Source organism: Dromiciops gliroides, chromosome 3, assembly GCF_019393635.1.
Source record: "Dromiciops gliroides isolate mDroGli1 chromosome 3, mDroGli1.pri, whole genome shotgun sequence".
NCBI lineage: Eukaryota > Metazoa > Chordata > Mammalia > Microbiotheria > Microbiotheriidae > Dromiciops > Dromiciops gliroides.
Window position 1 is genome coordinate 571916917 of NC_057863.1, and position 12995 is coordinate 571929911.

The 12995-nt window shown below is 38.9% G+C and overlaps 1 protein-coding gene across 1 annotated transcript in view; it reads right to left on the reverse strand.

Moving 5' to 3' along the window:
• LOC122747959 (guanylate cyclase soluble subunit beta-2-like) overlaps positions 1-12995 on the reverse strand; it is an 81751-nt gene that overhangs the window by 46980 nt on the left and 21776 nt on the right. The window contains exon 5 of the mRNA XM_043993722.1: positions 296-456. Coding sequence (XP_043849657.1) covers positions 296-456 — 161 coding nt within the window. The remainder of the gene's footprint in view (positions 1-295; positions 457-12995) is intronic.

Below are 12995 nucleotides of genomic sequence, written 5' to 3' on the forward strand. Positions count from 1 at the left end.
CAGAAGAGGGGAGGGAGCTCACCCTCTGCAGATGTTCTGGCCAGCCATCAAGGAGGTGGAATTTTCTTCTTGTTAAGACAACCAAACCCCAGGGGCAGCTAGGTGGTGCAGTGGATAAAGCACCAGTCCTGGATTCAGGAGTACCTGAGTTCAAATCCGACCTCAGACACTTGACACTTACTAGCTGTGTGACTCTGGGCAAGTCACTTAACCCCCATTGCCCCGCAAAAAAACCAAAAACCCCAAACCAAACAAACAAAAAACAGAGAAAGACAACCAAACCCCGAAACTATACCTGATAAGAGAGAGCAAGGTAACTGTGGAGGGCATCTAAGTTTTCAATAAACTCTGTCAGATTTCCTCCCAGGGTGCGTAACATCCTGTCATAGCCAGACATCTTGCAGAACTTAAAAAAGTATTCACCGAACATCTTCAGAATATCTTCCATGGAGACACCTGTGTGGGCAAAAGCACAGACTGATTTATAACTGAGCACTGTGGACATTATTTGGACTAGCTTGCCTTTCAGTGATGGCCTGATGCATTGTTAAAAACCTATATTCAACTTTCCTGGAAGGAGCATTTTTGTCCTTGGGGAAGGGAAATATTTTCATGGGTTCTGTTTTGTAAGTCATTATTCTATTAGAACGGTCATGATTATATAAGAAATGTTGCAAGCACCATAATATTTTTCAAAATTTTGAGGGGGAGGGGTGAGGCAATTGGGGTTAAGTGACTTGCCCAGGGTCACATAGTAAGTGTCAAGTGTCTGAGGCTGGATTTGAACTCAGGTCTTCCTGACTCTATCCACTGCACCACCTAGCTGCCCCCTAATTTTTTTTTAATTATGACTCTGAGTTTGAAAAACACAAACATCTCTATATGCAAAGAACAGAAAAAGGGGACTATTTATGAAACCTTTTCATCTTTACTACACACAAATTGTTTTTAAAGTATGTACTAAATTCGGCACATCAGTTCCCAAACTGCCGTTCTTGTCTGAGTTTCCCACCAAATCTCCTATTCAAAAATGCTCCCTTCTTTTCTTTCCTTTTTTTGTGCATAACTATTACTATGTTCCCTCCTCTTCCCAAAATCCCTTCCCTTTTAACAACAATTCCAGGCATTGACCATGTTCAAAAATATATGTCTCATTTTGCACCTCCATCATCCATCTCTTTGTCAATTTGTGGGAAATATTTCCACAGTGGTCCTCTGGAGTCAGTGTTAGTCATTGCATTGACCTAGCCATACAACTACTGGGCATATACTCAGATCAAACAGAGAGGGAAAAGAGCCATATGTATAAAAATATTTACAGCAACACCTTTTACTGTAACAAGGAATGAGTAACAAAAGAAGTAGCCCAAATTTGGGAATGGTTGAACAAATTATCTTGTACAAATGTAATAGAATACTATGGTACTATAAAAAATTATGAAAGGGTTGGATTTCAGGAAACCTGGGAAAATTTTGTATGAAATCACTGCAGAGTTTAGTGAACAGAAGTAGGAAAATTATTTTTACAATGACTACAACAATATAAAGAAAAACATCTTTAAAAGACTTGATAATTCTATTCAATGAAATAACCAGTAATGACTCCAGAGGACTGATGCTGAATAATGCTTCATGCAAAAAGATCATGAACTCAAGATGCAAACTGAGATACAATTTTCAAGATGGACAATGCAAGAGTTTCTTTACTTGACTATGTATATTTGTTACAATGGTTTTCTTTTTATTTGCTGTTTGTTGGGAGGGAGATGGAAGGGAGAGGGAATATAAATGTTTATTAATTTAAAAATTATAATTTTAAAAAATATTTATCAGTTTACTGTTTTCTTAGGCATAGTTCCAAATTGCTTCCCAGAATGACTGGAAATAAATGTCTTCTCAGAACCGTAATATCTCTAAGGATCATAGAAAAAAGTTAAAATGATAGAGGGTCTGTGGGTAGTTTTGTTCTATTTTAATGGTCTTAGGAAAAGACAAAAAGGTGAGGGACGGGACTATACTGGGGAAGAAAGAAAGGAGAAGGAAATCATTATTGCATCAATAAAATGAAGTGACTATAATACTTAAGGGTAGTAGGAACAGGCATACCACAAAGCTCACTTTCATCTGAACAAGATAACAGAAGATTGAATACAATTATGTCTCTAAACACACACACACACACACACACACACACACACACACAAATCTAATGGCTCCTCATCACCTCTAGGATCAAATATAAAATACTATATTTGGCATTCAAAGTCTTTCATAACTTAGCCCCCCTCCTACGTTTCCCATTTTCTTATATCTTATATCTCCTACCTACTCTTTGATCCAGTGACACTGGCCTCCTTACTGTTCCTTCAATAAGACATTCCATTTTCTTACCCCAGATGTGTTCACTGGCTACCCCCTTATGCGTGGAATATTCTCCCATCTCACCTCTACCTCTTGGTTTCCCTTGCTTTCTTCAAGTCCTAGTTGAAATCCCACCTTCTACAGGAAGGCAATTCCTCTTCATTCTAGTGTCTTTCCTCTGTCAATTATTTCTTATTTATCTCATATATGGCTTTTTTTTGTGTGTGTAAATAGTTGTTCACATGTTGTCCTTCCCCATTAGACTGTGAGTTCCTTGAGGTCAAGCACAGTCTTTTGCCTTTCTTTGTATTCTCAGAACTTAGTGCAGTGACAGATAGGCAGCACTTAATAAATGTTTATTGACCACCTGACTAGCTACCATGATAAAATTAAAATAAATACTTTTATACATATAAATCCTTTCTCTCTTTCTTTGATTTCTTTGGGGTATAGTCCTAGTAATGGTATAGCTAAGTGTTTTGTGACAGTCTTCCTCCTTTTGGGGAATGGCTAATGAAAAGATGGTATATGAATATAATGAAAATTATTTTGCTTTTAAGAAATAATGAAATGGTCTGTTTCAGAGGAAACTAGAAAAAACTCTAGAAACTGGTACAGAGCTAAGTGAATAGAAGTAAGAGAACTATTTATACAATGACAACAACACTAGAGAGAAAAATCATTTTAAAATGCTTCAAAATTCTGATCAATGAAATGATAAACCACAAGTCTAAGAGAATGATGATTGAAACATGCCACTCACCTGACAGACAAGAAATAAATTTAAGATGTAGAGACATATTTTCAAATATGATCAGTGCAAGCATTTGTTTAGCTTAACTATATACCTATATATTGAAGGAAGGGGGGATGATGGGAGGTACAAATTAGTTTTAAAAAGAAAAAAGCAATGAATGTTTATATTATAACACGCCACATTTCTTTCAATATAATTTATTATTATATGGTAGCATTGCTCTGAATTAAAATTCAAGTACTAAGCCATAATGCCAAAGAGGAATGGTGAAAATACACTGTATCATCTTGCCACTAAAAATCCTTTAAGACCACTATTACTACCACTGTTATCAAGAAGGAACAGGGAGGATTAATTTTTTAAAAATAAAGCTTTAAGTACACAAGATTTAAATTGGATACCATTTGCATTTTAAAATCATTGTATTATTTTTTTAAAAACACATGCATTCAAATAAAACTTAAAAATCATAATTGCTGGACCAATTCATAGTTCCACCAATAGTGCATCAGTGTATCTGATGACCTTACTTCTATCTCTCCTTTACCAATTGCAATTTTCCTTTTTGTTATCTTTGCCAATATGATAGGAATATGAAGTGGGAACTCAGAGTCATTTTCATTTTCTTTTCTCTTATTACTTGTGATTTGGAGAATTATTTTCATATGACTTTTCTTCTTTTGAAAACTGCATTTTTCATATTTTTTTACCTTTTACCTTTAAGGGAATGACTCTTTTTCTTATATATTTGAATCAGTTCCTTATTTATCGTAGATATCAGAAATTTATCAGAGAAACATTTATTTATTAGAAAAATTTAGAGAATTATTAGAGAATTTATTAAACTACAAAGGTTTTTCTTAGTCAATGGTTTTTCCCCTTTTATTTTTAGTTACATTGATTTTGTTCATGTAAAAGCTTTTCATAATCAAAATTGTACATTTTTATCTCCTGTTATCTTTTCTATCCTTTGTATGATCATGAATGCTTCCCGCATTTTTAGCTGTGAAAGATACCTTATTTCTTGCTCTTCTAACGTGTTTATTTCATGATCTTATTGTAGCCTATGGTGTGAGATGTAGGTATAGACCTATTTTTTTCCAAACTATTTGCCAGTTTTTCCAGCTGACTGGATTGAATAGTTAGTGTATTTAGCTTTACTAAACACTTTGCTATTGTTCATTTGTTCCTCATCTGTCCTTCTTAATAGGTTTTCCATTGTTTGATCAATACCCAACAATTTTGATGATTATTGTCTTTGAGTATAGTTTGAAATCTGGTACTAATCCTTCCCTTCCCCCTGAGACATCCCCATTCAGAACACTACTACAGGCTTCTGGTCACCTCAGGGCTTCCTGATCAGAGTGAAGCTATGGGCATCTAACCTGTTGACCTGAGCTCTGCAGGCTTCAGGCTATCTGAAATCCTAATCTGGATGCTGGAGTTTCCTCATGTTTCTCTTTGAGTGTCTTGACAATTATTTAATATAGTGCCCTTTTTGGATCATTGGCAGAGTTAGTATATGACTCAAAAAAGATACATGCTCCAGAATTTAGGGACTAATTTATTAAATGTCACTTTAAGAAGTGAAAGTTGGGGGGCAGGTAGGTGGTGCAGTGGATAAAGCACCGGCCCTGGATTCAGGAGTACCTGAGTTCAAATCCAGCCTCAGACACTTGACACTTACTAGCTGTGTGACCCTGGGCAAGTCACTTAACCCCCATAGCCCCGCAAAAAAAAAAAAAAGAAGAAGTGAAAGTTAACAACAGTCTATAGATATAGATATGCATATACATACATAGATGTATGTGTATATGTATATATGAGTCTGTGTCTGTGTATATTTATGTGTGTGTGGTTTTAAACACATGAGAAAATTTTCTCAGGTATGAAACACCTTAAAAGATAGCTTGCAAATGTGTGACTGATGATTCTGGAGTGATTCATGACACCCTATTGTAGAGATACTGGTAACAAATGAAAGATAAACTGTAATCTATTGGGACAATATGATTTCATTGCTCCCACACCATAAGTCATCTGGCCTCTTGTTCATATCTGGTAACCCAAAGGCAACTCTTGGAATCCCAAGGAAATTCCCAGATTTATAGACCTGGGTAGTGAAGGGGGTGGAATCTGAAAGCCCATTAGAGGGACCCCACTCTTGACTGAGGCTAGTTGAGTACCACTCACCACACCTTGGGTTCCAAGATACTTTAGGTTGGAGACAGGTATACCCCAGAAGTTTCCCCCTTCCCAAAGAAGTCCCCTAGATTTCTTGGGTGGCATGGGGCTAACACGAATCAGAAGGAAACCTTTTATATGGTCCTTACCAGTGAAAATCCCAAATCTATACCCCTAAAAGTATCAGCCTCCCTAGCTAGTTTGTGAGGGTCATAACATAGGAAAGCCTACACCTCCGTACTCAATAACTTTGACCATACTGCCCCCTTCTGGCCTGTCACATCCAGCCAAAAGCCATTGACCATGTATTGGGCTCCCATTTTTTATAATACCAAGCAACTGAGTAGCCCCTCTTAGCTCTAAAAGGGAGGCATCTGAATAGTCAGTCTATTTTGGTCAGAGGTGAGTTACACTTTCCAAAAAAATGTTAGTCAAATACTACAAACAAAACCAGTAAATGTAGGGAAGATATGAAGGGAAGGCAATTGCCTAAATTCTCTATTTAACTTGGAGAACTTCAGCCAGATGCAAACAGGAATCTAGTAGTTCTATGCTACCTGACGACACTCCTAGGAGAATTGAATGAGCTTATATTAAATTCCTATCCAAATCCTAGCCAGTGCTTATGAGTCCCTGGATGGGGAAACTCTTGAAAAGTAGTTTGTTCCTTCCTTCCTCCCTCTCCCCTTCTCTCCTTCCTTCCCTCAGTCCCCAGCTCATCCAGGTTGAGAGAAAGCAGCTGTGCTTCCTGCTGGACTGTGGTGCTCTGAACAGGTGCACCTCATTACCTGCCAAGGAAAGCATATATAAGGAGGGAGGCCTCCCCTCCTCCCTAGGACTTGTCTCATGAGGTATTTGTTGAGTGGAAGCCAAGCTAGTTTGAAGCAACAAAGTTGGTCTGTGAGTATAGAAATTTTTGCTTGGTTATTCCATCTAAAATCTATTTGCTGTTGTTTGGTCATTTCAGTCATGTCTGACTCTTTGCATCCCCATTTGAGGTTTTCTCGGCAAAGACACTGGAGTGGTTTCCCATTTCTTTCTCCAGCTCGTTTTACAGATGAGAAAACTGAGGCTTCTCTCTTTTTGCCTCCACTATTTCTGGAAGTGGTGCCACCATTTACCTAAACTGCCACCTTCAAACCCTTTCTTTTTATTCTTCTCCCCTACCTCTAAAATCCAATCAGTTCAAAAAAACACACAACAACAACAAAAACCCAACAAAATAAAAACCAATCAGTTACCAAATCCTGTCTCCTGTATCTCTTTATCAGTGAAGAGACTTCCCCTGTGCCCTGGGACTCCCCAAGGCAAATCACAACTCTTCTACAATCTGATAGATGTTCTTCAAGAGCGGCCATAACCAAAAAAAAAAAAGAAATTAACATTCTGTAGCCAAGCTGGTCACGAGCCTCTCTCAGCGTAACCTGTCTAGTCCTCAGATGACTGCTATACAGTCTATCACTGGAACCAGACTTGAAGCCTTCCAAGTTGAAGGTCTGTTGGGGGGAAGAGATTTTATGAGGGATTTAGGAGGGGAAAAGGACTTTGAGGATGTAAGCAGTTGTTTCCGTGGAAAGATTAGAAAAGGCTTTATTAGTTTAACCTTAAAGGAAAAAGATTTCAAAAGTCAAAAATGAGGAGAGAGAATATTCCAAGAATTGGAAATTTCAGAAAATATCAGATATCAGAAAATGGCAAAAAGTCAGATTTCACTGAAATTTAGATTCTGTGAATTGGGGTAGCATAAAATAATACTACAAAGGTTAGAATCAGATTGTCAAAGGCCTTCAAATGCTAGGCTTTGGAGTTTTGTTTTGTTTTTCCTACAGGCAAAAGGGAGACAGCGAAGCCCTTTGCTCTGTATGGTGCATGGAGGGAAGATCCATTAGAGTGGAGAAACTGGCAATAGAGAGACCCTTTAGAAGGTTATTATAAAAATCTAGGAGTTAAATGATGAAGGCCTGAACTGAGTTAGTGTTATAAATGTCAAACTGGGGAATAGAGAACAGGACATTGATGAGGGGAATACGGGTGTGGTACAACCAACAGGAAATGGAAACTAAATGGATATGGTTGATGAGAGATGGAATGGTGCTGGTGTTTTGAACCTGAATAACTGGGAAAACAGAAACGTTATCAATGGAAATAGGGAAATTTGAGGGTAGAGGGGATTAAGGGGGAATGATAAATACAGTTTTGGACATGATGAGTTTGGCATGCCATCAGATTAGATGGCAAATAGAGATGACTAGCAGGTAGTTAGAGATACAGTCCTGGAGGATAGGGGACTGATATGGGAGTCATCTGCATAGAGATGGTAATTATAGATATGAGAATAAATGCGATCACTGTGGGAAAGAGTTTAGAAAGTGAAGAAATGAGAGAGACTATGGGAACACCCAAATTTAGTGGTAGTAGATAGACAATAGACCAGTAAAAAAAGCTCAAAAAGGATCAGCCAGATAGGTAGAAGAAGCACATGACAAAAAAAAATTATAAAGGTCAAAGGAGGAGAGAATATCCAGAAGGGGATTTGAAAGTGTGAAATACTGAATTATCAATGTTGCAAGACAATGGAGGAAATGGGTGAGGGGGAGGTGTGGGCAGTGTCCAGGACACAAGGGGATAGGTTACCTTGGGCAAGGAGATGAGCCATATTCTCTGAGACTGTAGCTAATAGGGAAAGGATGAATGATAGAACTAAAAGGTTCTGATATATGGAAGATAGAAGGTCTTCTCGATCAAGGAAATGAGCCCTGCCTTTCATAGACAAAACAGTTTGGGGAATGAAGGAAAGAAGACAAAATCAGAGGTTGATATTTACACTGTGAGATTATTTCAACCCTTTAAAGGATCTGTGATTTCATGAGTTTGGAATAACAACCCATTTTCCTCTCTCTCTTGATTTATCTGTAACTTAGTCAATAGGTCTTAGAGTAAACTCATTGTGACTAGTAACTGGGTTGTTTTTAAAAAGTATTACCCAGGGGGGCAGCTAGATGGCGCAGTGGATAGAGCACTGGCCCTGGAGTCAGGAGTACCTGAGTTCAAATCCAGCCTCAGACACTTAACACTTACTAGCTGTGTGACCCTGGGCAAGTCACTTAACCCCAATTGCCTCACTTAAAAAAATATATATTACCCAGCACCTAACATAGTGCCTAGCATGCATGAGGCACTTAAATGCTTGTTCATTAATTGGACAGTTGCCCAAGTCTGAAAGAGATGACTAGCCTATGGTCTCATAGATAATATTTGTCAGAATCTAGATTTGAACCCCAAGATTCATTGACTTTAAGTTGTGCTATGCCACAATGTTGGACTTGGAATCAGACACATTTGGGTTTAAATCTCACCTCTAACATTGAAATGTGTGACCGTAGGCAAGTCACTTAACTCTCTGAGTCACAGGCAACTTTGAGGTTACAAAAATGAAACTCACACAAGATCTGAGAAAGAAGCCATGGTCATGGTGAATTAGAGAGATGAAGTCACTGGCTGGAGGAAGTTTGGTAGTCTCTTTTGGAAAGACAAAATGAAAGTTTTTATTTTGGATATTGTTAGCATGTTGGGCAACTTTTGGTGGAAATATAACATCCTTGGTAGCATGCAGCAAGTGTTTCTGCAACATGTTTCATCTCTTTGGAGAACTATGGGGCACTTGAAAATTCACAAAGGCAGAAACAAAATCATGAGACATTGGAAGTGACAAAGATCCATGCATGGTCACATATGCAGCAGGTTTACTATATCTTTGTCCTTTACCCTTGAAAGAAGCTTCCTGTCTGCCAGGGGGGAGGAGGGGCTGGGTACAGGAAGCATAAAGCCATGCTTGAGGCTTTCTGCCTATCCTATGGGCAAGAAGCAGTTCATTTTGAGAACTGGATTCCTGGGTTGTCATGTGACAGGGATCAAGGAGACCCAGCGATTTGTCTTAGACTTTGGGATTGGAGATTGCCAAGCAGCACAGGTTGTCACAGCCAGAAGCTGTATCTATGGTAACCCATGAGCCTAGACCAGTACTGTGGAGGCAATACCAACCTGGGAGAAGACACAGCAACCAGAGCTTGAAGAGATCCCAAGTGCTGGAAATAATCAATCACCTATTTGCAAAGTCTGGTAGATTGGTGAGCCAGGTGTGGGGGAAGCTAAGCATGTTCCCTCTCTCCCCTTCATTGCCTAGAGCTCAGGTCCCAGACATATAGTCCTTTCTTCTTTATTTCCCTTCCTTCCTTCCTTTTACAATCCCTTCCTTATACAATCTCTAAATGAGTACAGTTCAGAAATCTCCCAGTTGTATCCAAAGAATGAGGAAGGTATCTGATGGGAGTTTCAGGAAAGAGTTGAGGCAGAATGCTCCACATCGAAGTGCTTAATATTTATTTTCCTTTCATTTTTTCTAGATTCAGTCAACCAACAAGTATCAATTAAGTGTCTACTATCTACTAGATTCTAGGGATTCAAAAACAAAAACAAGAATCCCTGAATTCAGGAAGCTTTAAGTGACTTCTTTGTGTTAATTAACCAAATACTTTGAGTTTAGAAGTGGGGAGTGGGTGGATTATTCAAGAGTGAAAGAAAATTCCAGAGAGATAAAGTGGGGAGGACCCACTGATTCCCTGTGTTTTTTAAAAAATTATTTTGAGCAATATTTTATATCATTCTCTAGATAAATTCAGAACCTCACTAGTGTGTATTTTAAATCACTCTGCACTGGTGCTCAGAACCCTGAAGTATGATGTTTTAGAGGCTACCCTTGTGCATGCAATAGAAGGAGACTCTAATAAGTCCTCTGGGCTAGTGGCTTGGGTAGAGCTCCACCTGGTGAAGGGCTAAGATATTATTTTCCCCCACCAGATAATTAACTGCAGCCTTCTTTAGACTTAAATAAAGCCTTTCTTTAGGTTTTTGTTTTGTTGTTGTTTTGGTGGGGGGGGGGGTTGTTTTTTTTTTGTGAGGCAATTGGGATTAAGTGATTTGCCCAGGGTCACACGGCTAGTAAGTGTCAAGTATCTGAGGTCAGATTTGAACTCAGGTCCTCCTGAATCCAGGGCTGGTGCTCTATCTACTGTGCCACCTAGCTGCCCCATTTTAGGTTTTAAGGAAGGCAGAATATGGGCCACTTTGGGCTGCTTACACTAATGCAGTGTCCCAGGTGTCACATAGTTTTATACAAAGTACCAAGTGTCATGAATGATATCACCAGGTCCTTCCTGTCTCTCCTAATTTTATTCACTTAAGTGTACTTAAGGAAGCTTCCTTAGACTTGCTAATGCTATCTTTGGTTTGGTTTTGTTATCTTTGAGATGCCATCTCCCTATGTTACCCAGGCTAGAAAGGCAGTACCTCCTTCATAGGATTGACCCCTCCAGTGATCTCCACAAAAATTTGGACTTGCTTCATTTATGACCTGAGGCTAGTCTGTCCCTTATTAGGCAGCCTGGTGGCTCCTTGGCTCCCAGAGGCTCACCATGTTGGTGCTGGACTCGCTGGATAAGCAGTAGCCTACTGAAGCTAAAAATTCCAGAGCTCAAGAGATCTATCAGCCTCAATTTCCCTGGTAGCAGGGGTTACAGAAATGATCTACCAAACCAGGTTGCTAATATTATCTTATAGATAAGCTAAGACAGAAACTTAAAGAACCAGTCGTCATCTGCCTGACAAAGATTTCTTTGGCTCCATTACTCTCCTCTCTCCGCCTAACTATATTACTGGGCACTCATACATCAGAGAGCACATCTGACAGCCAAGTATACTGTATTCATCCACAAACACAAATTCCCATGGAAACTGAATCCAAATAGTACAGCTCGGTTTTCTTTCAGGATATTTTTGATGTAGGAGGCAAAATAGGGGAGGCAAAATAGAAAAACCTAAGGTTCAAGCTCTAATTCAGATATTAGCTCTAAAAGGGATTCAGACACCAATTAATGGACAACTTACAAGTCAGGATGCTAGATTCTCTTACCCACAGTAATCAGTACCTATAACGGGAACATAAAGGGGCAAGTCATATAACAATGATGCATTGACAGGCTATAGAAACTCAAACTAGGAATAAATGATAAATGAAGATGTTTTGAAACTAAGCATGGGAACCAGAAAAAGTCGTGCAGAAAAGGCCAAATTTGTCCCCAGATTCACCTTATGATGTGTAAACCCCCAAAACACACCTCCACAGAAAAAGGTACCCATCTCACGGGTTGGCTTAGGACCCCAGGAACTCCAAATTAGGACAGGTCCTCCCCTGTACCTCCCAAAGGTAGTTGTAGTAGTTGTAGTAGTTGTAGTAGTTGTAGTAGTTGTAGTAGTTGTAGTAGTTGTAGTAGTTGTAGTAGTTATAGTAGTTGTAGTAATAGAGATTATTATAATGAGACTGATAATCAATTTATCTATACTATAAATATAACTATCTTTTCTTTCACTATTCAAAAGATACCTTTCCACTATTCTGGTTCTCTCCCTGTGGTCACCCACAGTATTGCAATAAAACTTGGGAAATTGAGTTACTGCATCTTGTAATTCTTTTGGGACGACCCTAATTCCATCCCACATCTTGTTCATGCTATCATTTCTCCAGTGTTCTAATGAGAGAATTAACTAGATGGTTCATTGTTATTTGGTCACCCTCACAGTTGTCATTTCCCATACAGAAATGGTCAGGCTTATTGCTCAAAAACATTTGACTATTAGATTCTTAGAAGTTACAGTATGGGTTGCCATAACTATGGCAAATTACTGTGTGTGTGTGTGTGTGTGTGTGTGTGTGTGTGTGTGTGTGTGTTGTGTGTATCTTACCACTTCTGTTCACTAATAACCTACTTAGGTGCTAAGTAGGCATTTATTCATATACAGAATAATTACTTATGAAATGCTCAAAGTGCCATCTGGTCCCGTCTTGAACTACGCTAATCAGAAAGCATCCTGTTGCCGTGGCCTTGAAAAACCTCAACAGTTGCTTAAAAGTAGTAGATTTAGGTCCCAGAGCCTTTTTATTTTTTTTGTATCAGCAGAGAAAACAATGTAACTTAATTGTAATAATAATGACCCTCATATAGCAGCTCTCTGTGGATCTGAATATTCTCTCTAGTTAACTGCATTGTAAAAGGGTTCGAAAGCCCCAGAAATCAGATCTGTTTGGTAGGCATGCTCTTCCTTTGTGGGGCTCAAATCTTTGGAAAAAAAAAAGACAACTATATAGTGCTTTACATATACCATTCACAAAAACCCTGTGAGATAGTGGAATGCAACTTATAGCCCTTCTTTGATTTAGTTACCAGAAGGGGGCAGCTAGGTGGCACAGTGGATAGAGCACCAGTCTTGGAGTCAGGAGGACCTGAGTTCAGAACCAGCCTCAGACACTTGACACCAGCTGTGTGACTCTAGGCAAGTCACTTAACCCCAATTGCCTTGCCAAAAAAAAAAAAAAAAGTTACCAGAAGCACATAGCGATTAAGAAACTTGTCACATTTAATGAGTCAGAAGGATTTGAACCTAGGCTTTCTTGACCCCAAGCCTTGTGCTCCATCCATTATTCCTCCTTTTATAGATGAGAAAACTGAGCGCCAGAGAAATGATGGGATGTGGCCATGATCACATGGGCTATTGAAGTATCAAAGGTGGGATTTGAACCCAGAACTTGACAGACTCCAGCCTCAGTAGTCTTTCTACTATACTATAATTTTCCTTAATC